We start from the raw sequence: 27,345 nt of genomic DNA, 5'->3' as shown, positions 1-27,345 counted from the left end.
CTAGCTGCTCAGGAGTCTGAGATCTGAGGGTCCCAGTTCAAAGCCAGCCCAGGCAAGAAAGTCCGTGAGACTCTTATCTCCAATAAACCACTCAGAAAACTGGAAGTGGCATTGTGGCTCAAGTGGTAGAGCGCTAGCCTTGAGCTGAAGAGCTGAGGGACAGTGCCCAGGCCCAGAGTTCAAGTCCCACAACTGACGAGAAAAAGAAAGAAAGAAAGAAAGATATAAATTAGCCCTGCCATAAAAGGACTCAATTGTAAGAGATTTGCTCTTAGAATTAGTAATAGCTGAGGTGTTTTGAAGGTAAATTTAAAACAACGTAACTGAAATTTCAATTCAAAATATTGTATTCTTTTAAACTTTAAGTATCTCAGTGGCCTCCCAAATTCTGTCTTAGCATTTGAGGCCAGCAGAAAGGAAGCCAGAATATGCAGGCAGGAGTTTGAGCAGGTGAAGAAGAAGAGATTCGACCTTTTCAGCCAATGCTTTGAGCACGTCTCCATCTCAATTGACCAGATCTACAAGAAGCTCTGCAGAAACAGCAGTGCCCAGGTAATGCATCCCATCCCAGGCAGGAGTGGGGATTCCAGAGTGCGGACGCATTGCCTGCCGCTGCAGGCTGGAGTGCCTCGCTCAGGGGCGCTGCTGTTTCATAGCCTGTGCTTTGATCCCATCCCCATTCTGAAGCCACACTCAGCAAGGCAGAACACTCTGAGCCTGTTTCCCCACCTGATAAATGAGTAGGTTAGCATAGCTGGTTTTCAGGTTCTCTTCATGGTGAAATTCTGTTGTCTGGTACTACAGTACTTTTTCTTTTGTGGTAAAGGTATAGTCTGTGTAAAGGACCTTGGGAAGATGACTCATCTCTGGAGTTTTAAGTAAAGGAGAGGGAAAGAACTAAAGCAGGGTCCAAGTACAGGGTCCAGGTCTCTTGTCTATCACCAGTCCATGTTACTAACGTACACAGCAAATAATTGTGGAATGTAATGTGGAATAAAGGTGTGGGTCAGCACTTCATTCCTGCTCTGCTCTTGGTTCATGTTCTTTTGTGACTGAAGTGATCCTGGGATAGGGTTTTTAGGATAGTTTTAGAACTAGAACTAAGGGGCTGGGAAGGTGGCTCAGTGGTAGAGTGCTTGCCTTGCATGCATGAGGCCCTGGGTTCAATTCCTCAGCAACACATAAGCAAAAGGAAAAAAGCCGGGAGTGGCGTTGTGGCTCAAGTGGTAGAGCGCTAGCCTTGAGCTGAAGAGCTGAGGGACAGCACCCAGGCCCAGAGTTCAGGCCCCACACCTGGACCCCCAAAAAACAAAAAACAAAAAAAAAAGAACTAGAACTAAGTTCTAAAACTTAGCTTATGTTCAGTCAAGTAAGACTAAAGTATGCCCCTAACTCCCTGAAATAGGGTCTCTCTGTGTGTGGCCCAGGAAAGTGTTGCATAAATGTCTGGTGAGCAGACAGTGATCCCACAACTGTGTTGTAAAGGCATGGTTCAGATCTTGCCGGCAGCCTGGCACAAAGGCCAAAATCGTGAGCATGCCAGAATGCTTTCTCTCCCTGCCCCAGCCCTAGCCTGTGAGTAAGCCTATAGACCAAGTACATTATTCACAAGTACTGGTATTTTTCCATCAAAACTGAGGAAATCCTTATCAACAAATATTTGTGATTTATGTTCTCCCTGCAGTTGCAATCAGTTAACTAGTTAGCTAGTTTTCTGATAATGGCTAAATAAGTCATTTGTGTTCCAGGCATTTCTTAGCCCAGAGAATCCTGAAGAGCCGTACCTGGAGGGAGTCAGCTACAACTGTGTGGCTCCAGGAAAACGGTTTATGCCGATGGACAACTTGTCAGGCGGGGAAAAGTGCGTGGCAGCTCTGGCTCTCCTGTTCGCTGTGCACAGGTAAGACCAGCGCTAGCCCAGAGACCTGCTTTATATTGGGGACCAGAGTTATGTCAGGGACCAGCTCTCTACCAGCGACTGATGTTACACCGGGAACCAGTTTACACAGGGGACTGTCTCTAAACCAGGGACTGGCCTTATGCCAGGGCAGAGAACCAGGGGTTATGTCTGCAGACAATAGAAAGTGTATATCAAACTGGTCTCATCAAATTGTTTTATACCTATAGCAATTTAGACAGCAAATCAGAAAGTTCAGACGTCAACAAATGTTTTTAAGCAATAACTTGGAACTTTCATGCTTTCTAGAAAATCAAAAAGAAGAAATATTTGGTTTTTTTGTCCCAGGGATTGAACCCAGAGCTTCATATATGCTAGGCAAGCATTCTACCACTGAGCTACAGGCCAGCCCGCAAAGAAATGCTTGAGCTGTCCAGAAAGGACATCAGGATGGCCACAAAGAACAAAACCAGGAAGTCAACTGTGTATTATTTTCCTCGTTCATATTTGGAGATCTTCTATTCACTAAAGAATACCAAATGCAAAGGTTTTTTTTTTGTATATATGCTGGTTGTGGGTCTCCAACTCAGGGCCTGGGCAATGTCCCTTAGCTCTTTTGCACAAGGCTAGAGCTCTACCACTTTGAGCCACAGGCTCCACTTCCAGTTTTGAGTGGTTAATTGGAGTTAACTGTCTCACAGGGACTTTTCTGTCTGGGGCTTAAAACTGCAATCCTCAGATCTCAGCCTCCTGAGTAGCCAGGATTACAGTGTGAGCCACTAGTGCCTGTTTTAAGTATTTCTTTTAAAAAGAAAAAAGTGTACTTAACCTCATTTCCAGTGACAGTGGTGACAGGTTTTTTAGTTGAGTGGCGTCTGTCACCATCATCCCGCAGCAGGAACATCAGAACTTGGGGGTTGGCAGTGGGACTCTACTGACCACAGGACAGACAGACAGACAGAGGAACTTCAGAGTAAGGAGGCTCAAGAGAGCTGGTGGTCTCTGAACCCAGGATCATCGTAGAATAAGACTGCCACTAGGTGGCAGTCCAGGCCTGTATGCAACAGAGAGTTCCTGAGGACCAGTGCTGTGACAGGTTGATATCTAAGGATCATGGTTCAAAGCCAGCCCAGGCACAAAAGTCCAAAAAACTTCTGTCTCTAAATTACCAGCAAGATGCCAGACCGAAGACATGCTTCAAGTAGTAGAGGCTAGCTGTGAACAAGAAACACAAGTGATAACATGAGCCCTGAGTTCAAGCCCAGGACCAGCATTTAAGAAAGGTGGAGGAGGCTGGGAATGTGACTTAGCGGTAGAGTGCTTACCTAGCATGCATGAAGCCCTGGTTTCGATTCCTCAGTACCACATAAACAAAATCCAGAAGTAGCGCTGTGGCTCAAGTGGTGCTAGCCTTGCGCTTCAGAGCCTCGGGGTGGGGGAGCTGGGCGCCAGTGACTCAAGCTTGTACTCCTAGCTTCAGGAGACCGAGATCTGAGTATTGTGGCTCAAAGCCAGTCCAGGCAAGAAAGTCTGTGAGCTCTTAGCTCACATTAACTATCCAGAAGCTAGAAGTGGAGCTATGGCTCAAAATGGTAGAGTGCTAGCCTTGAGCAAGAGCAGCTCAGAGACTGTGCCCAGGCCCTGAGTTCAAGCCCTGGCCAAAAAAAAAAAAAGTCAACATGGAAGTCTGTTGTGAAGGTGACATTTAAGCAAAGAAATGAAGTAATTAAAGGAGCAAATCATGTGGACAGCTAAGGGAAGAATGTTCTAGATCTGAGGACAGCAAGTACAAAGGCCTGGAGAGCCTGGTGAGGTGGTTTGGGAGGCCATTGTAATGCGGTGAGGGCGGCCACCGTGGTCTCTGGCAGACAGGGAGTAGGACTGGAAGACCTGGGGATGAGCCCATGCATGGCCCCAACACTAGAATGACAAGAAGAGGGCTGGGGAGGGGAGCAGCCGAGGATTCTGCAGGTGCAGGTGCAGTGCAGGCAGGTGAGCAATCGCTGGGAAAGCAGTAGGACACTGGCAGGCGTTTGGCACGACTGACAGAAGCAGTGAGGCGGGCAGGGTGTGAGACAAGAGCTCAGAGCCAAGCCTGGGGTTACATGCGGGCAGCACCATGCCACATTCTCCCTAAAAATAAAAGGGCTGGTTTTCTTTCCTTTTGCAGGCTGGGGATGGTACATGCTTGGCTCTCACTCTCCCACTGAACTACATCCTTACCAAGGCAGCTAGTTAGATGCAGGGAGGAGGCTTTGAGCCCCGAGATATTGGCATTTGAAAGTTCGATGAAAAGTTGGCAGAAGAGACTCAGAAGGTTGAGACTAAGCAGGTTTCCTCCAAGTAACAGAGCAGAGGTGCAGGCCAGGGAAGGCCAGCCCTGGCTCGTGGGGCTGGGCGCCGCTGTGGACTAGGAAGGAGTCCAGGATTTAGCAGCAGAGAGGTAAGCAGTTACCGAAGCAGCTTTCCAAAGCGTGTCTGTCTGTGTGTCTCGGTGCCAGGCCTGGGCTTGAACTCTCCGGGCCTTGCACTCTTGCTTAGCTTTTTCCCTCAGGGTTGACACTCTACCACGTAAGCCACAGCTCCACGTCCCAAAAAGATGTCTTATTCTATTGCTCGTCTTCCTGACAATGACAAGTATTGTGTAAAACAAGAACATTGCTAACTTGATTCTAATTTTTTTCTAGTTACCGGCCTGCCCCATTCTTTGTTCTAGATGAAGTGGATGCAGCCCTGGACAATACTAACATTGGCAAAGTGAGTTTTTCTCCACTTTAATTTTCAGTAACGTGACTTAACGTCTAGGTTCATGTCCTGGTCAAAAAGTAGTTTACCCCAACTATATGGGGTCATAGGCACACCACTAATAGCTCATTAAAATCAGTACCTTTTTTTTTTTCCAGTCATGGGGCCTGAACTCTGGGCCTGGGCGCTGTCCCTCCGCTCTTCAGCTCAAGGCCAGCACTCTACCACTTGAGCCACAGCACCACTTCCGGCTTTTTTCTTTTTGCTTATGTGGTGCTGAGGAATCGAACCCAGGGCCTCATGCATGCAAGGCAAGCGCTCTACCACTGAGCCACCTTCCCAGCCCCTAAAATCAGTACCTTTGGCCAGGTGCCAGTGGCTGGCTCATACCTGTAATCTTAGTTCTTTGGGAGTCTGAGATCTGAGGATCTTGGTTCAAAGCCAGTCTGGGCAGGAAAGTTCATGAGATGCTTTAATTTCCAATTAACCACCAAAATCGAGAAGTGGAAGTGTGGCTCAAGTGGTAAAGCCCTAGCCTTGAGCAAAAAAGCTCAAGGATGGCACCTAAACTCGAGTTCAAATCCCAGGATTGGTGTATGCATGTGTGTACACATGCACGAGCACACACACACACACACACACACACACAATCAGTACCTTTAAAAGTATAAGTATCTAAAAAGAAGATGTTTTAGTTGTTTCCTTCAGTTTATGTGGTTCCATGGGCCAAATAAGTTATTAAAGTCCAAGGATAACCTCTCCAAATAAGCTCCAAAGGAATTAAGAGTTCAAAGTTCTTTTTTTTTTTTTTTTTGGGTCCGGTCGTGGGGCCTGAACTCTGGGCCTGGGCGCTGTCCCTCAGCTCTTCAGCTCAAGGCTAGCACTCTACCACCTGAGCCACAGCACCACTTCCGGCTTTTTTTTTCTGCTTATGTGGTGCTGAGGCATCAAACCCAGGGCCTCATGCGTGCAAGGCAAGTGCTCTACCACTGAGCCACCTTCCCAGCCCTAAGAGTTCAAAGTTCTATGGCCTGGTTTTATCATCCATTCACTGTGCTGTGCATAAGCCTGTCTTCATTATTCGAGACAAAGGCAGAACCAAGGTCACCTTTAACTCTTATTATTGTATTAGTTATGCCAGGCATGGGCACTGCTTACCTTAGAGAGTTGTATCAGCATTGAAGGCCAGGACACAGATCCACACAGCCCACCCGCTCCTCAGCTCTTGACGAGTGATTCGTGGACATGAGTGTCAGCCATAACACCTGACCACAGGGTGGCGCACACCCTGGGCAGCCCTTCTCCTGGCTAGGGGAGAGTTCCAGCCTGAAGAGCTTCCCCCCTTTGAGCTGGGTTCCATTCCAGACCCATCTTCTTCCAGAGATGACTGGATTCTGTCTTATGGCTGCTGTTTTTGCTGAGGTACATTTCTCAGAACTTAAACAAATTGGCAACCTGGTTTATAACCTGATCTTGAGCGCTTGGTTAATGGGTGCTGCCCAGCGAGCACGCCTCTGGAGCTACTCTCCCAGATCACTAAGTCCGGTGAGTCTCACATCAAATGCACGTAGTAGCTACAGCCTGAGATGGCACCTCAGCCCCTCCCAGGACCCACTTCCCAGCATGACAGGAGATCAAGAAGGTCCTAGCGCTACCCACAGTCTGCCAGAGACCTGTGGAGAAGAGGAAAGTCGTGATGTGTCTGGAGCAGAGCACTATTCTTCCAGAGTAGCTCTCCTCTTCCCTCGCCGCTCACTGCAGTGGTGGCCCACTCCCCACCTTTCTGCCTCAAATGCAGAGTGGTGGCCCACTCCCCACCTTTCTGCCTCAAATGCCTGATGGATGCAGGCAGCTGACGGGACTCCAGCCTGATTGCCTGGAACCATCTCTCCTCAGGAAATCTGGTGACTCATTTCTCCCCTGAAGCTGCCTTTCCTGCTTCAAAACTTCACGCCTTAAGCCGGGCGCTGGTGTCTCACACCTGTCATCCTAGCTACTCAGGGGGCTTAGACCTGAGGATTGCGGTTCAAAGCCATCCCAGACAGGAAAGTCAGTGAGACTCTTATCTCCAATAAACCACTAGAAGACCGGAAGTGGCGCTGTGGCTCAAGCGGTAGAGCACTGGCCTTGAGCTGAAGAGCACGGGGACAACACACAAGCCCAGAGTTCAAGCCCCAAACCGACAAAAAAAAAAAAAAAGCACGCCTTGTATCTTGATATCTATACGGTTGCCATGTCCTCCACCTTCAGGCTCAGGAGGAAGCAGAAGCCCTTCTTCACCCTCATAAAATGTTTGCATGGTAGTTTTATTTTGACTGACCTCTTATTTTAGAAGTTCATGGGTTTACTAAATGGCCAGAAGAGCGAGTGTTAAATGTTCTTGCCTAAAATGAGCGCTCAAGTAGAAGTAGTGTTTACTTACAGACCATACTTTTCCCCCAGCTGCCTCCAGAGCCCAACTGAGCCCTTGGCTTGCTGGTGACCTGTGCTCATTTCCTCTCAGGTGTCAAGTTACATCAAAGAGCAGACTCAAGAACAGTTTCAGATGATCATCATCTCCCTGAAAGAAGAGTTCTATTCCAAAGCTGACGCTCTCATTGGCATCTATCCTGAGGTACGCACACAGACCCCTTAGGCATCCATCCATCCCAGCATGCCCTGTACCTGCCATCCTGAGCTGCCGGTACTGCTGGGTTTCTGCAGTTGAAAAATGTTTAAGATGTGTTTTAAGGACAAATTAACTCTACAGCACCCTGACTTTTATAAAATAATACATTAACTTATACAGAACAAACTTAATATGGGTATCTGATGTTTCTAATGTCTTAGGCAAAACAAATGCATTATAAGCAGGAAAAACCACAGAAGCTCCAGGTGGCACAGTAGCTTTTAGAATATGCAACACCTTTTTAAGCTACCTGAGCTGCCAAGGTAGAGCAGCTTTCCAGACATTGGGTTTTCAGGCTCAGGCCCTACTTCCTGAATGTTCCTTGAAGCTAAGATCAAATTTAACTTACATTGCTGTTAGAGGACCATCCAGAAATAGGCTACATGGGGTAGAAGTTCTCATACCAGATTAAAAAATCCTGGTGCAGTGCTCGCTTCCCAGCACATACACTAACATTGGAACAATACAGAGAAGATTGGCCTGGCCCCTGCACAAGGAGGACACACAAATTCCCGACGTGTTCCATACTTTTAAATCAACTTTCCTTTAAAAGAAAAATCCTGGTATAAACAGGGAACATCTATCTCTTCATGACCTTTTAGGTAAAAGGAGAGTCCTTTTTATTAACAAAAATCCAGACTCACTCATTTCAGGCCTTATTTGTGTGCACTAATCCTTTGCCCTAAATTACAGAGGACTTAAGCTGTTTTTTTTTTTGTTTTTTGTTTTGGTCGGTCGTGGGGCTTGAACTCTGGGCTTGGGCCCTGTCCCTGCGCTCTTCAGCTCGAGGCCAGTGCTCTATCGCTTGAGCCACAGCGCCACATCCGGTTTTATTGGTTTATTGAAGATAAGTCTCACGGATTGTCCTGCCCGGTCTGGCTTTGAACCGAGATCCTCAGATCTCAGCCTCCTGAGTAGCTGGGATTACAGGCGCGAGCCACCGGCACATGGCAACTGTTTTCATTTTTTAAAACTAGTCATGTTATTTATTTGTCAGTTGTGGGGCCTCAACTCTGGGCCTGGGCGCTGTCCCTCAGCTCTTCAGGTCAAGGTAAGCGCCCTACCACTTGAGCCACAGCACCACTTCCAGCTTTTTCTGTTTATGTGGTGCTGAGGGAATTGAACCCAGGGCCTCATGCATGCAAGGCAAACACTCTACCACTGAGCCACCTTCCCAGCCTTAAACTGTTCTCTTTCTGTTTTAGCACAATGACTGCATGTTCAGCCGAGTTCTGACTCTGGATCTTTCTCGGTATCCATGTGACCTTCCAGGCCAAGAAGGCAAAAAACAGCAGGATGCTCAAGAGTCCAGAGACTCCCATTCCCGTTAGGAACCAGAGGTGGCGTCAGTGTTTAGTACCCAGTTACAAGCCCAGGTCTGTGTGGAGATGAACAGAACCTTTCATCACTATTCTAGCCAGACAGCTGTGGCCCGTGGTGAGGCGTGTCCGGGCTTGCCGCAGGGAAGGCTGTGTGACAGACAGTGCTGCACCTGTGCCACTGTTCTGTACCACTTTGGATACGTTTGTCAGAAGTTTCTCAATCTCCACTCTGGTCTTGCCTTGCACACTGAAGTATTTGAAAGAAAATGCCTCTTGCTGAGGCTTGATTTTGTGGTGCTGATGAAATCCACATCTCCCACACTCTAATATTAAAGTGCTTAACTGTTGAAAGACATGGTTTTTAGATAGGGTAAAGGTTAGTAAGTTGAAACTATTTTTTATGGGAAACTGTTTCAGAGGAACTATGTTAATACTGAAAATATCAATAAAAATAGCTGGCTTGATTTCAGATGTCTCCAGATCTCATTTCTATTAAGAATGCGGCTTTAACGGATGGAGCTAGAAGGAATCATGTTGAGCGAGGTAAGCCAAGAGCAAAGAGACAAATGGTACATGGTCTCCCTGATAAGTGGATGCTAAATCCAAAATGTTAGGTGATACGACAAAACTAACAGGACTTAAGAAACAAAGAACTCCCACTCATCTGGTCGAACCACTACTAAATATCCCCACGCTGCTGATCACAGGTATGGTGTATATGTGAACACCGTTATATGTTATAGACTTTGGTAGACAATTTGCTCCAGGAAAGTTAGAATGAACTTGTGACTTTAAATGAGCATCATTCCACAATACTGTGAAATTCTGGAAACTATGTAATCACTTAATCACAATAAAAAAAAAAGAACCTCGGGGAAGGTAGGGAGGGAGGGGATGGTAGGGGGAAAACAATGGAGGGGTAACAATGTTCAAGAGGAAGTGTACTCATTACCTCGCTCATGTAACTGTAACCTTCTGTATAGTATCTTTACAATTAAAAAAAAGAATGCGGCTTTCTCAGCCAGACCTGATGCATGTAGGAAAGGACAGTGTGTTTGTGGGCATCATTCACACCCACCTCAAAATAGCCACACAAACCCCGAGATGATACTCCACCAAGGGAGCTAACGGAGAGGTGGGGGGTACGATCACGGAGCCAGGTTAGCACCCACCTTGAAGGACGGACGAAGGTAACCCTGGCAAGGACCTTCTCATGCCTCTAGCAACTACTTAAAATGCAACCACCTTACAATCTGGCCTTAACTTCACTGACCTCGTGTTCATGGGACTATCAGACCATTAGAACAAAACAAACAACAGGAAAGGTCAGTCATCATAGCACGACAGATTCTTTAGCAGGACACTGGGAACTTTTCTTTGCTGGGCTGATTTACTCACCCAGTTTTGTGTCCAGCTTGTCTATTTCTAGGCACCTTCTGTGCTAGTAACTGCTACACAGTTACTGTTGGGACAGCATTCAGATTCAAATATCCATCCATCAGAGGACTGTGGTTCGAAGCTAGCCTAGCAGGGAAGCCTGAGACATTTACCTCCACGTAACCACTAAAAGACGGAAGTAGAGCTGTGGCTCAAGTGATGGCGTGCAGCCTGAGTGAAAGCTAAAGAGCTCTTGGCCCAAGTCCAGACCCCAGTATTCACACACATACAAAGTAATTCATGCTTGCTGTGCGTGTACATGCATGTGCTAGTACCAGGGGCTCGAACTCACAGCCTTTTGCTCTCAACATTTTTGATGGACTCCATTACATGAGCCACAGCTCTAGTCTGGCACTTGACTGATTAACTGGAAATAAGTCTTAGGACTTTTCTGCTAGGTCTGGCTTCGAGCCTTGATTTTCAAATCTCTGTCTCCTAAGTAGCTAGGATTACAGGTGTGAGCCTCTGGATTAATGCTTGCTTTTTAAAGTGGTACTTTATCTCAGAAGTAGGTGGCAACTCTGACTAAAAAATTCTCATTAAACCCTAAGGCTTATTCAAAATCTTGCCATATCTAAAGAAATCTGAGCACACAAGGTTAACGTTAAAATTTTATTTATAACCGGAGTGACAAAAAAGATTTGTTTTCCATGCGTAGTAGGAGCAGGAGGATCAACACAGCTCTGGCTTCTCCCATTCCCTGTATGCCCCAAACTTATGTTCCTGTTCTTAACTTTCCTCCAGCTATGAGCATGTCACAGGCTTGGCAAATGTCATCAAAGGCCGCAACCACAACTTACAACCTGCAAGGCTTGTTTCCAGAGACGGCTCTGCCACGGGATGCCACTGTTGCAATTGAAGCAGCCCCCAGGCACAGAGCACCCGACCTGGCTGCTGCACACGGCTCAGCCCTGGAAAAGTTGACTGTGTGCCAGGTCCCTGCAGACCTCTCCACGCGAGCCACCAGCGCAGGGGGGAGGGCAGCGCTGTAAGAGGACAGAAAGACCGGGCCCTCCACCCCAGTAGTGAGATCTGGTCTCGTGCCCCACTTGTACCCCCTCACCGTCAGTCATTATGGCCTGGCACACCAAATCCACTTTGAAAAGGCTTCTGACTGCCCGGACTTCACACTTTGACAGGTAGTTAAAGGTCCAGCTCTGTCTTGGCTTAGCCAGTCCTCACTCTCTCCCTATACAAGGGAAACGCCACCCCAGCACGGGGGAGCACACGGGGTAGCAATGGGGACCACAGGTGCGTCCCCTCCTGCTGAGTTGGTCCCTGAGGTAGCTGACCATCAGTCCCCGCGGTGTGCCTGACGTGGCAATCAGGCACCGTGCAGCTCTGCGGGCCCCGCGGTGAGTGCTGGGGTGAAGGTGAGAGCCACGGCGGCGGGAATTCCTGCACTGTGGTTGCGGAAGGCGGCTTCACGTTGCAGGCTCTTCATGGCTTTAAAGATTTCAAGACCCTCCAGCATCATCTGTTGAAGCAAAACACCAAAGCTCAGCTGAAAACATGCTGAGAAACCGCATCACAATGTTTCTTAGGAGCTCAACATCAGCCGCACACCCCTCCTCCCCTCCCCCCCCACACCCCTGAGGCGGCAGTGACCGCTGCCTGGATCGGCGCTGCAGAGGCTGCCAGGGCCGAAGTGAATGGTGGCGGCGGCCGGCAGCAGTGCACACCTTCTCAGAGTGTGGAGACCCCTCAGCTGGGCCGCCCTTGGTGTGAGGCCATGTCCCCAACCCTGTGGCTGGCCTGAGCTGACCCACAACGCTCGTGCGCACATCGAGTGTGTTTTCTGCCAGGACATGCTCAAATTCTAATGGGGGGGGGGGTCCTCCAGCAGCCGGCTAAGTCAGGAACACCCCACCAAGACAAATCTGAGACTACATAGTACCAGTATCTGATGATCTGGGTTTTTTTGAAACTTCCATTCCATTCTTTCCCATCTTCCTCTTTGCACAGTCCTGACACGCGTTACCTGAAAGGTGAAAACTCATTACCAGACGCGTCTGTTATGGTGTGGAGGCTGGACAGGCCGAGCAGCAGGTGGTGCAGGAGGAGCAGGAGCGGCTGGGGCAGCAGCGCAGGGCTCTGCCGTCCCGGCCCGCGCCATTCTCCTGTTCTCTCTCTATTCCTCTGCCACCTACTTGTGTGGGGCCTTGGCGCCGGACAGTCCACTAGCCCCCCATGACCGAGAACTGACACAGAACCAGGATCCAGCTGAATCCATCTTTCTTCCTTTACGTTGCTTTTCTCAGTATTTTATCACAGTACTGAAAAGCAGACTAACACAGAGAGCTGGACGTGGTGTGGCTCAGAAGCCTTTGAAGCGGTCTGCAGGCCTCTGCAAGAGTCCGGAGAAGCGGGGCTTGCTGGGTAACTACGCGCAGACTGAGGACTGCCCAGGGCAGAAGCAGCCAGGAGAAGCGGGGCTTGCTGGGTAACTACGCGCAGACTGAGGACTGCCCAGGGCAGAGGCAGCCAGGCTCGATGGGGATTCCACGAGACGCCGCTCACCGCACATTTCAGCAACAACGTCAGATCTGGCCCCGGCCTGAGACCCTCCGGGAGGCTGAGCCAAAGGGTGACACCAGTTCCTCTGGAACACGAGCTGTGTGGCCGCTGGTTTAGGCCCATTTATAATGGAAAGTAACCCAGGAATTGGAGAACTTGCCATTTCACCAGAAAAGGACCACAAAGTCAGGACCACATGGAAGACAACCCCCGCTTTGTTCAATGGGAAAGACGGCCGGGCAGGCTGGCCTTCGCAGCAACCACAGGAAGGCTCTGGGCTCCCTGCTTGTCAGGAGCTGCCCGCCTCAAGGGCTGACCTGCCGGCATCCACATGCGCCCAGGAAGCGAGGCCTGGGAGCGCAGGCAATGTGGGGCGCTCAGGACGCCCGAGGGCGGCTCCCCACGGGGTGAAGGCACAGCCTACCCAGCAATGGAAACCCAGGAAGTTTGGGGCGTCAGGAAGCCCTGGGCAACGCGCAGGGCTGCGGCCATCGGGGCACAGGGCTCCCGGAGGCCAGGCCCGCTCCCCAGCTCCTCTCCTCTCCACCACTGTGTCAAGAACAGTTTATTTTTTAAATAAAGGCTCTCAGCTAAAAGTTGCCTTAAATCTCTGACTTTAGACTTGAACTTCACAGCAGCAAAATAAAAGCCAGCTGTAGAACTGTGGCTCTACTGAGCAGAAAAGCTCTGGGACAGCACCAAGGCTCCACGCTCAAGCCCCAACAACAGTATTAAAAAAAAAAAGTCTGTATGAAAGCTGGACCCTTCCAATTAAGGGACAGCAGCCCTCGCTGTCTGCACCCTGCAGGGAGCCTGACACAGAGCCCTGCTCCACTCCCCGTAGATCTTGGTTCTAGAACAGAAATGAGTGCCGGACGTGGAGGGGAGGGCTCCCCCTCCCCTGTGCAGGGGTCGTCTCAAGGGATCTGTTGGTGCTGTCTCCTGCAGTGTTTAATACACACTATTTTACAAACAGCTACATAAAGTTAATAGAAGATGCAGGGAAAACCATCAAACAGACAACAGATCAGCCTCACCTAGCAATGTAGTGCTGTCCACTCGCTCAGCATCTGGAAAAAACAACAGCAGTGAGGGCCAGGCATCAGCGGCTCACGCCTGTCATCCTAGCTGCTCAGGAGGCTGAGATCTGAGGATCATGGTTTGAAGCCAGCCCGGGCAGCAGAGTCCATGAGACTCTTATCTCCAATGAACCACCAGAAAACCGGAAGTGGCGCTGTGGCTCAAGTGGTCGAGCGCTAGCCTTGAGCTGAAGAGCTGAGGGACAGCGCCCAGGCCCAGAGTTCAAGCTCCATGACCAAAAAATAAGTAAATAAAGGCCTGGCAGTGTTTTCTGGTTAAGATAACCAGAAACATGAACAATGCGTCTAACACTTAGGTGTACAGTTATAAAGTACAACTATCAAACCACTTACCCCAATAGTATGCTTTTACATTACAGACGCTTTTTCTCTTTTTTTTTTCTTTCTGGTTTTAGGGTTTGAATTGGCCTGTGCTTGCTAAGAAATCACCCACATGGGTCACACCTTTAGCCCTATTTTGCTTTATTCCTTTTTCAGTAGTCTTGGGCCGGGCTCAGAAAGCAATCCTCCTAGTTACAGCTTGGTAGTGGATAGAATCACAGACAGGCGTGTACCAATAACCTACTGACTGAGATGAGGTCCCAAGGACTTTGAACCTGGATTGGCTTCAACCACAATCCTCCCAACAACCACCTCTTAGTAGCTGGGATTATAGACCTGAGTCACCAAGCCCAGCCTATGAAGGCTTTTTTTTTTTAACAGCCCTGGGGCCTGGGTGCTGTTCCGAAGCCTTTTTGTGCTTAGGCTAGCATTCTGCCATTTGAGCCACAGTGCCACTTACAGCTTTTTCTGAGTAGTTATTGGAGATAAGAGTCTCGGGGTTTTCTAAAGCCTGGGCTGGCTTCAAACAGTGATCCTCAGATCTCAGCCTCCTAAGTAGCTAGGATTACAGGTGTGAGCCACTGGCACCCAGCTGAAGACACACTTTTAAGATAATAACTAGATTGGTGAACATCATGGTGTGTTCTGCTCGTAGAAAGGGAAGCAAAGCCCTCACCAGGACTCCGCTGTTTGCAGAGCTGGGCGGCCAGGTCCTGCACGTATCCTGGGAAGTGGTCAAAATGGTCCCCATACGACACCACTTTAATCCCGTGCAAAAGCATGTCGGCCTGGTGCTTGAAGAAGTGGTCCTCCTGCTCCTTGAGCACCAGCATGAAGTGCTCCAGGTCTACCTTATTTGGCACCGAGTAGAGGAAGAGCGCCTGGAATATCTGGTCACGCAGCGTCTCCCCGCAGCCCACGAAGAGGAAGGACTTGGTGCGGTACAGGTCCTGCAGGACCTCCTGAGAAGCCGAGAGCAGATGCGAGGTCGCAGGCGGGGCTGTTGCGCCCTGTCCCCTCCCAGGCCCCTGAAGGACAGTTCCCCCACAGGCGGCCTGCGGCCTGGGGCAGCCCAGTGCCCTGAAGCCACCGCCAGTCTCAGTGGACCCCAGCTGGGCTCTTGTTCCTGTGGAAGCCAGGTGGACGGGGCCTGGGGAGTCGGGGAGAGCGGAGGAGAGGCACCGTGACCAAGGGCCGGCATAGTGAAGGCCAGCCTGTGCCAGGTCACTGGGAACACGCAGCTGCCCCTCATCTGGAGAGCGAGACTCAGACGCTGCGGCCAGTGCCAGGACAGAGACCCACACGGCCCGGGCAGCAGGAAGCATCGCCAAGTCTGGCAGGCTGAAGAGCAGCTAAGTGGGGAAGGCTGGGGCTCGGAGGGGAGGGGGCTGAGGGGCGAGGAGGGGCGGGAGCGGGGCAGGATGCCGCTGCTCTCTCCTGGAGCAGCCGCTCGCTGGGCGCAGGCAGGGCTGGGCTGTGGCCTGGGACTCCCCGGCACCATGGAAACCAGACATGGTTCTGACACACGCGGCCCCGTGCCAGCGCACACGGCAGCCACGCAGCGGCAACCACGAGCTCCCCAAAGGATGAAACCAAAGCAGCCCTACCATGACTTCCGGGTCCTGAGTGATGTCTTTGTACCCCGAGGGATCCAGGACCATGCCGCAGGGGTCGGTGTAGAGGCCGTGGATGTGCAGAACCCCATACTTGATGTGGCCTCTGGCCCACTGGAGAACCTGTCAGGAGCAGCCAAGAGCGCAACGGCCGGGTTATTCCACACAGGGAGAGGAAATGCGCCGTTCCTCCATCAGCCCTGGAGGGAGGAAGTCGGGGCTGGCGCTCTCTGGGCAGCGTGGCAGCGGCTCTGCTGTTGCGTCCGCAGCCGCGCCGGCCGGCGGGCTCCTCTCAGCAGCGGTCACACTCCCACCACTATGGCTCCACACAGAGCAGGGCGCACGGCGCGCAGGGGCCTCGCCCCACACAGCCACTGGGAGAAGCTGCCCAGCGGCAGGAGCAGCGCCTAACGCACATGGGAACAAACACACAAGCAGCCAATAAAACCAGACTATGCTCCACCTTGGAAATACAGCGTAAGATCGCCACCCATCCAATGCGCAATGGACAGTTTACTTCTTTAATAACACCGCTGGCAGCAAAAGATGAGACGTGGGCTTTCCCGCGAAGCCAGCTGGGTGTGCAATAGCTAATTCTCTGGTAATATGTATCCTGTATCTTGGAATATTCACATCTAGGTCCTACACTTCTCCAGGAACTTAATGAGAGACAGAAGCATACAAGTTTTCTCTGCAGCATTAAGACAGTAAAAATAGGCTGACAAGCAGGTCAAAGTCATAACTTAGTCTTAGAATCACACTCGCAGGCGTCAGTGGCTCACGCCTGTAATCCCAGCTACACAGTAAACTGAGATCTGAGGAATACAGTTCAAAGTCAGCCCAGGCAGGAAAGTCAGTGAGCCTCTTATCTCCACTACACTACTGAAGAAACTACCGAAGAAAGCTGTGGCTCAAGTGGTAGACCACTAGCCTTGAGCAAAAAAAAAAAAAAGCTCACAGACAGCGCCCAGACTCTAAGATCAAGCGCTAGTCTAGTACAACAAAAAGAATCATCATCACACTGAAAAACAGTTTACAGATTTAAGGAAAACCAGACATGGTAGTACATGCCTGTAGTTCTAGCACTTGGGAGGATAAGACCGGAAGTTCTCAAATTTGAGGCCAGCCTGTGCTGCACTGTGAGACCCGGTACCAAGACTGTGGCGCCTTGCTTTTCCTTATTATTTATTATTATGTTTGTCAGTCACAGGGCTTGAACTCAGGGCCTGGGCACTGTCACTGAGCTTTTTCTCTCAAGGCAAACACTCTACCACCTTGAGCCACAGCGCCACTTCCAGTCTTCTGGTTGTTAACTGGAGGTAAGAGTCTCAGGGACTCTCCTGCCCAGGCTGGCTTTGAACTGTGACCCTCAGATCTCAGCCTCCTGAGTGGCTGGGGTGACAGGCGGGAGCCTCTAGTGGGAGGCTGTGCTGATTATTGATGTCTACCGATCCCACGGGGACTACAGGAGTCCATGTCCAGGACAGACGGGAAGACGAGAGCAGCGCTTGGTTTATAGGACCAAGCACGGTTTTGCCCTGAGTGTGACCCAGCCTCGTGCTGTGGGCTCAGGCCCATATGGAAGGTCGGGCGCGCCCACCACCCCGCTCTACCTTTGACTTGTCCTTCAAGTCCAGCGACTCCATGGGCTTGTTCTGCTGCTGCCCGAAGATCTCCAGCAGGTTGTCGTAGTTGGTCGTCAGCACCATGGTACCCCTGTCCATCAGGCTGAGGATGGAGTGCAGCACCGCGGGCTGCTGGATGTGCTGCTCCAGGCTGTCGAACACCTCCATCAGGCAGTCTTGGAAGAAGTTGGGCTTGGCGTCCCCTGTGCGCTGGGGAGAGAGCGCCAGTCAGTGCCCGCCAGCACGGGGGCCGCTGAGCAGGGCTGCGCCGAGCACCGCCCTGGGTGAGTAAGCCGGCACCCAGGAGGGCCCTCGGGGCTGGGAGCTTGCCCCTCTTCCTATCTACCAGGCTGGGGGCGGGGGCGCCTGTGGTCATCCCGCCTCTACTACAACTACCCAACCAGCAGGGGCAGGAGACCGCCACGATCAAGAGCCAACAGCAGGGGCAGCCATGGACCACAGAGCTCATTGTTTTTGCCGGTCGCGGGGCTTGAACTCTGGGCCTGGGCGCTGTCCCTCAGCTCTTCAGAGCCAGCTGCATTTACCAAGACCCAGCTGGGGAGGCACGGACTGCGCCCGGCGGCCCGGCTGAGGAGTCCACAGCCTGCCCAGCCTGCCCAGCTCAGCTCAGCTCAGCCCAGCCCAGCCCAGCCCCGCCCAGCCACGCCCCCCCCCCCCCCCCGCCCCAGCCAGGCCCGAACCAGAAGCCACGGTGTGCCACTCACAGGCGACATCTTCCGGATGAGGTCGTGGGCCACGACCAGCAGGTCCCGGTCCTTCATCACCTTCCGGCGGAACTCAGCCACGTCCCCAGGGTGCAGCACCTCCAGCTGCTCGGCGGCCTCGATGACGGCCTCGATGCAGCTCCTCCAGGAGCAGAGCGCGGGGATGCCGGGGGCCACAGCGGCGCTGACGCCCGTCCCGATGACCAGGAGCAGCTCCTGGGGCTGCTTCCGGATGAGGCTTTTCAAGAACTTTCTGTGTGCAGGCAGAGGCGGAGGACAGTGCTCGCTGGGGCCGGGTGTGCCCTTGGGGCACTGTCCTCGGGGGCGTTTGCCCGCATGCCCACCCAGGTCCTCTGAAGGCCGCTCCTCGCCCCCCGTGCGGCCCCAGGGCCACACATGCGTGCACACAGCCCTCTCACACCCGAGGCTGCCGGCAGCTGCTAGCACAAACTGGGATGCGCGTTCCTGGCAGCGCGGCGTTCCTGCCACTGCCAATCCTGCCCACCCGAGCCAAGCCGGGCCCACAGCCGCCAGCCCGCCGTTCCTGCGTGCACACGGGACAAGGACAGTCACCGCACACACGCGGCTTTCCGGAAGGGCCAAGCCTGCGCTGCGGCGGAGCACTGTGAGCGGCCGTCCTGCGGCCTCCCCCGAGGCACCCTGGCAGCCAGCACCCTCCTGAGCCCACGCAGGACTGAGCCACGTGCTGCCAGCACCCTCCTGAGCCCACGCAGGACTGAGCCACACGCTGCCAGCACCCTCCTGAGCCCACGCACGACTGAGCCACGCGCTGCCAGCACCCTCCTGAGCCCACGCAGGACTGAGCCACGCGCTGCCAGCACCCTCCTGAGCCCATGCAGGACTGAGCCACGCGCTGCCAGCACCCTCCTGAGCCCAGGCGCGACTGCGCTGCCAGCACCCTCCTGAGCCCACGCGCTGCTACCTTGACTTCTGCTCGCTTCTGTGTGTCGTCTTCTCCAGCGAATCCATCTGTGAATCTGAAGAAGAGAAGCATGGTCAGAAGCAGCTCCATTGCTCGGGTACGCTTGTTATCGGGGCCCCGAAGGAAGAGCCACAAAGGCCCTGTGCGCCCAGGAACTTTACAACACCTGAAGGACACCAGCGGCGGCGCGCGCGTCACCTGAGCGCACGTGAGCGCACCCTCGCTGCTCACTCGTGCGGCTGCGGCCGGGTGCTCCAGTGTCCACAGCATTCCACAAAGTCCTTTTCCTTCCTTTCCTTTTTTGAGGTACTGGGTTTGAACTCGGGGCCTCAGGCTTCACGCAGGTGGCCATGCCTTTAGCCCTTTTTCACTTTGGTTATTTTTCAGACTGGGTCTGAAGCTGGCCTCACATCAAGACCCTCCACCTAGGGCTTCACACATACCTGGAACCACAGACGCCCACCGTCACCCGGCTTACTTATTGAGATGAGATCCCAAGAACTTTTTGCCCAGGCTGGCTTCAAACCATGGTCCTCGGCCTTGGCTACAGCACCTGGCACATTCTGGGAATGGCTCTCAACACACCACTCAGAGAAGTGCCCACAAACACAGACACCAACAGCACAGGAGGGAGGGAGGGAGGGAGGGAGGGAGAGCAAGAGCCACGCAAGGGAAAGCCAGCACCCAGCCAGAGCTCCAAGGAAGGGGGCTCCCTGAGGCACAAGCAGGGGCTGAGGAGGCCTGCTACCTCTCAGCACCCACAGCACCCGTGCAAGGGCCAGACCCAGCTGCCAGCTGGAATCCAATCTCATGTCTCAGAGAGCAAGTGTTCGGCCAGGCCAAGCATCTCCACAGTCCGTGCCAAACCCACCAGTCCACCTCGAACTCTACACCTACCACTTACTGCAAATGAGAAGCTTCCAAAAAGCCAAGTTTACATAGCCTATAGCCTACCTCTGCTGAGCAGTGTTTTCTTCACAGTCCCTCTAGAATTTTTACTTAAATTCTTTTTTTTTGGGGGGGGGGGTCCAGTCGTGGGGCCTGAACTCTGGGCCTGGGCTCTGTCCCTCAGCTCTTCAGCTCAAGGCCAGCGCTCTACCACTTGAGCGACTGCGCCACTTCCAGCTTTTTTCTTTTTGCTTATGTGGTGCTGGGGAATCGAACCCAGGGCCTCAGGCATGCAAGGCAAGCACTCTACCACTAAGCCTCCTTCCCAGCCCCAAAATTTTATATCATTTAAAACCTAATGTAGGGCTGGGAAGGTGGCTCAGTGGTAGAGCGCTGGCCTTGAGCTGAAGAGCTGAGGGCCAGCGCCCAGGCCCAGGACCGACATAGTAAGTAAGTAACTAGGGCCTAGTGCACAGGGTCCCACGTGCTACTATGCAGCAGTCAGCCCCTTCTGTTACTAAAACGATTCGTAACTCGACGTGCAAGGCTGCACTCACGGCTGAACTCTAGCACAGATCTTTTACCCATGTCCCTGGCGCAGGACAAGCGGCAACAGTACACACAGTATTTTAAGACGTTAAAGCACTTTGAACAGCAGAAGCACACCTGTAATCGCAGCACTCAGGAGGCTGGGAAGGGGGTCCTGAGTGCGAGGCCAGCCTGGGCTAGAGGCTCTTTCTTTTTTTTTTTTTTTTTGGTCAGTCATGGGGCTTGAACTCTGGGCCTGGGCGCTGTCCCTCAGCTCTTCAGCTCAAGGCGAGCGCTCTACCACTTGAGCTACAGCGCCACTTCTGGTTTTCTGGTGGTTTATTGGAGATAGGAGTCTCACGGTCTCTCCTGCCCGGGCTGGCTTTGAACCGCGATCCTCAGATCTCAGCCTCCTGAGTAGCTAGGATTACAGGCGTGAGCCACCAGTGCCCGGCTAGAGGCTCTTTCTTAAGAAAAACAAAACTACTTGGAGCATGGCAGACCTGTCAGCACGCAGGCCCCCCCATGCGTCCCTGCGGGTGGCAGCAGGACGCTGGCTCGGGCCTGCGCCATCCTAACCGCCCTGGCTGACCGGCACACTCCGCTGTCTAACCGCCCTGGCTGACCGGCACACTCCGCTGTCTGGGCTATGGCCACAGGCCGTACTCACTAGGTTAGAGAGCTGAATGGGACCCCCTAGCCTGAAAGCAGCGGCCACCCTCTCATGGGAGGGCTGCCAGCCGCCAGAGGCTCTGAGGGGTCTGTGGGCAGGGCAGCGGCCACCCCCGTGCTGAGAAACCGAGGCTGGTGGAGGAAGCCCGCCCGAGGAGGAAGGCTGGCAGAGCGAGCCGCCGTCACCCCAACGTCATCTCCCGCCCCTCCACAGCCACGGCCAGCAGACAAGGTCTAGCCCACTCTGGATTTTTTATCTAGAAACTTTCTGAGCCAGAACAAATGCTGGGAATGTTCCACCATATGCCGCCATGCCTCTCGGCTGCATCTCAGGAGCCACTGTGGGTCCCCAGCCGTGAGCCTTCCAGGCCCGACTTCACCAACCACCGGCCGGCCTTGCCAACTACAGCCTGGACCTGCCAGCCTGCCGGGCATCCTGGGCCGAGGCTGCCTGGCTGCCTTCCCTCAGTAATGCCCTGAAGGACAGAGCAAGAGCAAGACAAGCCCTGCTGTCCTCTCCAAAGATACAACCCCCCCACCACCACACACACACTGCCATAAACCCAGGGCTTCAGAAGAGGCCAACCCCTGCCTCGTCCACACAACAGATCCAACAGCCCAGACTTCGGCCACGCGCCCTGTGCTGCCACCTGAGCTCAGGACTTTCAAGTCCCGGCTCTTTCTGTTCTCGTCAACTGCTTTGGCTCTCCATGTATCTGCATAGATCATCTAAAAGCTAAATGCCACACTTATTTACACAAATTAAACTTTCCTGGACTGCATGTACTAGCTCCAAAATCAAATGATTCCAAAGTTCCCACAAGAAGCCGGGCACTGGCGGCTCACGCCTGCAATCCTAGCTATTCAGGAGAAGGGGAGGTGGGACCATGGTTCAAAGCCAGGCCAGGTAGGAATGTCCATAAGACCGTTATCTCCAATAAGCCACCAAAAAGCTGGAAGGAGGTGTTGCTCAAGTGGTAGAGTGAAAAAGCTAAAGGACAGCACCAGGCCATGAGTTCAAGGGGCTGCAGGTGAGCGTGGGCACGCGCACACACACACACATTTACACTCATCGCACTTACAGGTCAGAGCGTGCACTGCTGGCAGGGCAGGAAGACTGGGCAGACTCCTGAGACAGCTCACAACAGAACTGGGCAGGCGTGCTCCTGGGGAGCCACGCCCCTTAGCCTTCAGAAGGCCGACAGGGAAGTGCTGGAGACATTCAAGCTCCGCTCAGGGGCTCGCAGAAGAGCAGCAGCCCAGCCGCAGCCGCCACAGCCCATATTTAGCCATCTACGGTTCTTTTTAAACACCACGTGACCTCATTTCCTGCTTTCCCGCAGTGACAGAGCAGAGCCAACATTCACAATAACCTGGATAGCACCCCAAGTCTCCCCTTGCTTTTAAACCAAGATCCAACTGGGGGATTTCCACAGCCTGCTCCGGGGACTCCGGCAAGCCAGCCTCCAGCCTCCGGCATCAGCTCCCATCTCACACTCCTCTCCTCCACACCACAGACGTGCCCTGATGGGTCTCCATGGCGTCAGCAGCTGGCAGAGTCATTGCAGCGACCGTGATCCACCGGCACTTCCCAACACAAAACTAAACCTCAAGGCCCCGCCGGTCCTTGAAAGCAGTCCTGCCCTTTTTATCCAATGCCCAACGTGAATGGCATGCCGAGATGCTCTGCGTAGCTCTGAAACCACACGCCTGAAATCCTAGCTACTCAGGAGGCCGAGATATGAGGATCGCAGTTCAAAGCCAGTCCGGGCAGGAAAGTCCATGAGACTCTTCTCTCCAGTGAACCACCAGAAAACTGGATATGGAGCTATGGCTCCAGTGGTATCCTTGAGCAAAAGAGCTCATGGACAGCGCCCAGGCCCTCAGTTCAAGCCCCCTGACTAACCAAAAAAAAATGTTGCTATGCCAGTAACTAAGATTTCCTCACTCTGCTTCCTTAGCACTCAGCACCAAGTAAGTGTTCACCGAACAGACCAACTCGAAATGATACATTATGGGACTTGAGCTTGTTTTTATAATCCGAGAGCAAACCCCTTCCCCCTGACTCCTTACCAATGGAAGAGGTACCCAGGACAGCTAGTTACCACTGAGACCCCTCCTTGACTAGTTCTCAGCTGTTAGGCCCTTTCCCTCACTAGTTGCCGGCAATACGGTACCTTCTAGAACTAGTTGTCATTGTTAACACTCCTAAGGCCTCCGCCAGGACTAGTTAATGCCTGCAAGCCCCTCTCCAGAACTAATATCAACTACTAACCCCCTCCCTGACCCTCAGCAGCCGCAGCAGCCACGGCCCTGTCCCACAGGCTTCCCAGCGCAGCCCCACACTGTGTTAACTTAAACACGGGTCTAGGAAAAAGTCATTTCAGCCAGCACCAGCTGTCAAGATTAAGTTGCTTTCTTCACCTGACATGCTACTTGTCCGATCCCTTTTGATTCTGCTAAAATAAATTACAACAGAAAAGGTGCCTAGTTTGTAACAATCAAATGTGCTCACCAGTTTCTGGAAATTAATGCCCCAGCAGAATTGTGTGCACACATGGGCCCTAAGCAAGAAAAAAGCAGCTGGGGGGCTGGGAAGGTGGCTCAGTGGTAGAGCGCTTGCCTTGCAAGCCTCAGGCTCTGGGTTCGATTCCTCAGCACCACATAAGCAAAAAAAGAAAAAGCCGGAAGTGGTGCTGTGGCTCAAGTGGTAGAGCGCTAGCCTTGAGCTGAAGAGCTGAGGGACAGCGCCCAGGCCCAGAGTTCAGGCCCCACGACCGGACCAAAATAAGAAAAAAGAAAAAGAAAACGGCAGCTGGGCGCCAGTGGCGCACGCCCATCATCCTAGCTACTCAGGAGGCTGAGATCTTAGGATCATAGTTCAAAGCCAGCCCAATTAAATCACCCAAAAAAAGCCGCAAGTGGCACTGTAGCTCAAGTGGTAGAGTGCTAAAGCAAACGGAGCTGAGGAACAGTGCCCAGGCCTAGAGCTCAAGCCCCAAGACTGGCAAAAAAAAAAAAAAAAAAAAGCAAGAAAACTACAAATCTCATTAGTAACAAACGCTGAGGCCACAGATGCACTCAAGATGTGAAACTGAGGGCTTTACATGCATTCTCTCGCTTAATCCTCAGAAGCCAAGGCAGTGGCTACTGCTTTTACTTCCAGAAAAAGGAAGGCTGACATTGGGCCCTCGGACAAGGACAACAGTACATACAGTCTGACACCTGCTCTAACACCAGCGAGGCTCAGGATGGCAAACAAATATGCTTGCTATTTACCAGGAAGCGGCCTCTCACTAAAGCATTCTCTGTTGTGACACGGCACACATGTCACCTAATGACAGCTGCCTGTCAATAGCAAAATGGTCCAAATGCTTCCCCAGCATTCACCCGGCCCAAAAGGACCCACAGGGGATGCAAGGGAGTAAACCTCTGACAGAACTTAGAGCTGGAAGACCTTTGGCAGTATCAAAGACTCTCATTCAGCTGGGCGCTGGTGGCTCACGCCTGTAATCCTAGCTACTCAGGAGGCTGAGATCTGAGGATCGCGGTTCAAAGCCAGCCCGGGCAGGAGAGACCGTGAGACTCCTATCTCCAATGAAGTGGCGCTGTAGCTCAAGTGGTAGAGCGCTCGCCTTGAGCTGAAGGACAGCACCCAGGCCCAGAGTTCAAGCCCCACGACCGACAAAAAAAAAAAAAAAAAAGACTCTCATTCATCTGAGGCAAACCCAATACTCTAAAAGACATCTCCCAAAGAGGTAGGGGCAAGCTATAAACTCTGTCCTGGCTCAAGGCCCAGACTTGCTGTCCTGGGAGCGGCTTGGCCCACTGGGACCCCACACTTAAGTGTGGGACACCCATTTCCTCCTCTCAGCACAGGCAAAGCCTGGGCTGGACGAGTTCAGCCTCCTCACCCCATCGATCACTCGCCACTCACTCCCCAGAAAAATGTGGCCATTAGGAAAGCCTGCATGCAGCCAAGAGCCCACTGCACACAGCCGTTCCGTGTGCTGGCTCACCACACAGCTACTGGTGTTCACCTCAGCAGGGGACAGATAAGGAAGGTGAACTCAACTAGAAACCATGCAGCCACTTCACTCTAGTGACAGGAAGACTTTGCTTCAGGTTCTGCAGGGGAAGGAAGAGGACACAGCAGAAAGCACCCGGCCAGTGCCGGGCACCAGCTGCACCATTTAGTCCCAGGCAACTCACTAAGTCTGTTTCCTCCCAAGGTTAAAAAAAGAAAGAAACAAATGACCAGGCACAGCAGTTCACAGCAACAATCTCAGCTATTCAGAAACTGGGAGGATCGTAACCACCCACTAATCACCTTGACAATAAAACAGGGAAGAGCATCAAGGTCTAGACTGGCCCTAGGGCAGAACCCTGGAGACCTTACTTAAAAAACTACAGCCAAAGAGGGCTGGGGGCGTGGTTCAAGCAGGAGCACCAGCCAAAGAAGCATGACTTCCTGATTCAAACACCAGTAATACAATTTTTAAAAGTAAACAAAAATGAATTATACATATAATAAATATATAAGCGTATATACACATATATATATATAACTAAAGAGTTTACAAAAGACTGCTACTGTACACCTCCTGGGGGGAGGTAGGGCCTTCTTACTTCTAACAACTCATTCACACTAGGCACAACAGAGACACTCAGTCCCCGTCACTAGTGTGACGGGGCCCAGCAGCCACGTGTGGCTGGCGTCCTGGATGGCACCACACAGCGCTGTAACAGCCTTCCAAAGTTCTCCTGCATCAGGAGACCGGCCTGGGCTCCTCGCACCCCCGGCCAAGTGGAGGTCCCGTGGGCCGTCCTTCCTGTCTGGGCCAGAACCCTCCGGCTTCCAGCTGGCAGCCCCTGGGGGCCCTCCATGGCCTCCCAGCCCCCAGGGTGTCCACTTCTCCACTCAGAGACCCCACTGGGATACCACACCCCCTTCTGAGCCACCCACACCTCACGCTCGGTCCTCAGGCCATCCTGGTCTCAAGTGAGAACCCATTTCCTCCTCCTGTCTTCCACCTCCACTGAGCAGCAGTATTTCAAGAAAGGCTCAAGGACATTGTGGGGGGAAGGGGCTGATTCTCCCCACTTTCCCTTCCATACCCCCCCCATCATCATACCAAGATACCACAGCCCTGCTCTGCCCAGCCACAGTCTGCCTTCACCTGCTCACCTTGACAAACTTCTCCACTTCCCCGCGAGTGATCACCCCTGGAATCAGGAAGCCCTCCAGAGCTCTTCCTCACCCCTTCTCAAGGACCCCACCCAGCCCTGGTGCATTCAAGGCCCAGGCAGTTAGCACCCTGTAAGACTTCCAGCTTGGCTAATGCTCTACCCAACCCAGCCCAGAAATCAGAGGCTGCGGTCCAGAACTAAAGCCAAGCACTGGACCTGTCCCATGCTGCCTATGGAGCCTGACCTGGCCTTTTCCCCGGGTGAAGGATGTCTTCTTTCATTCACATCTGTGGATTTGGTGACCAGCACGAGCGCCTGGGGAAAAGGGTAGAAGGGACTTACAAGTGGACAAAGTCTAGATAAAAACAGCCTGAGGAGGGGCTGGGAAGGTGACTCAGTGGTAGAGTGCTTGCCTTGCATGCATGAGGCTCTGGGTTCGATTCCCCAGCACCACATAAGCAAAAAAGAAAAAGAAAAAAAGCTGGAAGTGGTGCTGTGGTTCAAGTGGCAGAGTGGTAGCCTTGAGCTGAAGAGCTGAGGGACAGCGCCCAGGCTGAGTTCAGGCCCCACAGCCGGACCCAAAAAAAAAAAAAAAAAAAAAACCAGCCTGAGGAAATAATGGTCATTATTTGAATTTGGCGCCTTCTGACCTCCTAGCCACAGCCATGACACCTGTTCTTCAGGTTTACAGAACTGAACCCGGCATTAGGATCACATGAGCACCTTTTACCCACAAATCTCCACCTTCAAGGAGCCTCCTGCCAGGCGGCCGCCCGGGCGCCAGCCCTCGGCTCTCATCTGCCCGAGCCCGGGGAGGCATCACACACCAGCACCGGTCGGTGGCTCACCCCCGGAACCTGGCTGCGGGGGAGCGCGGCGCAGCTGGAGCAAGCCCGGGCAGACAAGTCTGTGAGGCCCTCCTCTCCATCAACCCCAAGGCTAAAGGTGGAGGCGTGGGGAGAGCGGCAGAGCCGAGGGGCAGCGCCCAGGCGCCAGGCCGGGCCACGCTCAAATACAAAGGGCCGGAGCCAGGGCCCGGTGCTCCGCACGGCGGGGCCGGACCCAGGGCCCGGTGCTCCCAGTCCTCCGGCGACCCGTGCGGGGCGGCTCTGCCTGGGTCGCCGCTAACACAGCTGTGGGCCCGAGCGGGGGCC

The 27,345-nt window shown here is 52.8% G+C and overlaps 2 protein-coding genes across 4 annotated transcripts in view; one reads left to right on the top strand and one right to left on the bottom strand.

The window, feature by feature from the left end:
• Positions 1–8,641, top strand: part of Smc1b (structural maintenance of chromosomes 1B) — a 51,169-nt gene extending 42,528 nt beyond the window's left edge. Inside the window, exons 21-25 of the mRNA XM_013025713.1 lie at positions 398–552; positions 1,749–1,900; positions 4,585–4,654; positions 7,146–7,256; positions 8,516–8,641. Of these exons, the coding sequence (XP_012881167.1) occupies positions 398–552; positions 1,749–1,900; positions 4,585–4,654; positions 7,146–7,256; positions 8,516–8,641 (614 nt within the window). The remainder of the gene's footprint in view (positions 1–397; positions 553–1,748; positions 1,901–4,584; positions 4,655–7,145; positions 7,257–8,515) is intronic.
• Positions 8,642–11,392: 2,751 nt separating this feature from the next.
• On the bottom strand, positions 11,393–26,556 carry Fam118a (family with sequence similarity 118, member A). 3 transcript variants are annotated; one of them, XM_013025786.1, is made up of 9 exons: positions 26,436–26,556; positions 18,914–18,968; positions 17,971–18,223; positions 17,234–17,455; positions 15,615–15,743; positions 14,684–14,969; positions 13,624–13,656; positions 11,967–12,050; positions 11,393–11,546 (listed from the first exon to the last, which is right to left on the bottom strand). In XM_013025786.1, the coding sequence occupies exons 1-9, from the start codon at positions 26,470–26,472 to the stop codon at positions 11,527–11,529; spliced, it is 1,119 nt and encodes a 372-aa protein (XP_012881240.1). In that variant the 5' UTR covers positions 26,473–26,556; the 3' UTR covers positions 11,393–11,526. The 3 variants fall into 3 exon arrangements, with proteins under 3 accessions (XP_012881240.1, XP_012881241.1, XP_012881238.1); XM_013025787.1 differs by lacking the exon at positions 26,436–26,556 and adding an exon at positions 20,468–20,488; XM_013025784.1 differs by lacking the exon at positions 26,436–26,556 and adding an exon at positions 19,145–19,516.
• Between the last annotated feature and the right edge of the window lie 789 nt (positions 26,557–27,345).

Source organism: Dipodomys ordii, unplaced genomic scaffold, assembly GCF_000151885.1.
Source record: "Dipodomys ordii isolate 6190 unplaced genomic scaffold, Dord_2.0 Scaffold87, whole genome shotgun sequence".
Taxonomy (NCBI): Eukaryota; Metazoa; Chordata; class Mammalia; order Rodentia; family Heteromyidae; genus Dipodomys; species Dipodomys ordii.
The sequence above is the reverse complement of the archived record's forward strand: the minus strand, read 5'-3'. Positions and strand labels throughout refer to the sequence as shown.

Coding starts and splice junctions, on each gene's coding strand:
- Fam118a (XM_013025784.1), bottom strand. CDS start 19,265: ATGGCCACCTGCGTGAAGCCTGAGGCCCCGAGTTCAAACCCAGTACCT. Junction 14,970..15,614: donor CTCAGGACCCGGAAGTCATG/GTAGGGCTGCTT, acceptor TCGGCTTCTCAG/GAGGTCCTGCAGGACCTGTA. Junction 13,657..14,683: donor CTGCAAACAGCGGAGTCCTG/GTGAGGGCTTTG, acceptor TGTTTTTTCCAG/ATGCTGAGCGAGTGGACAGC.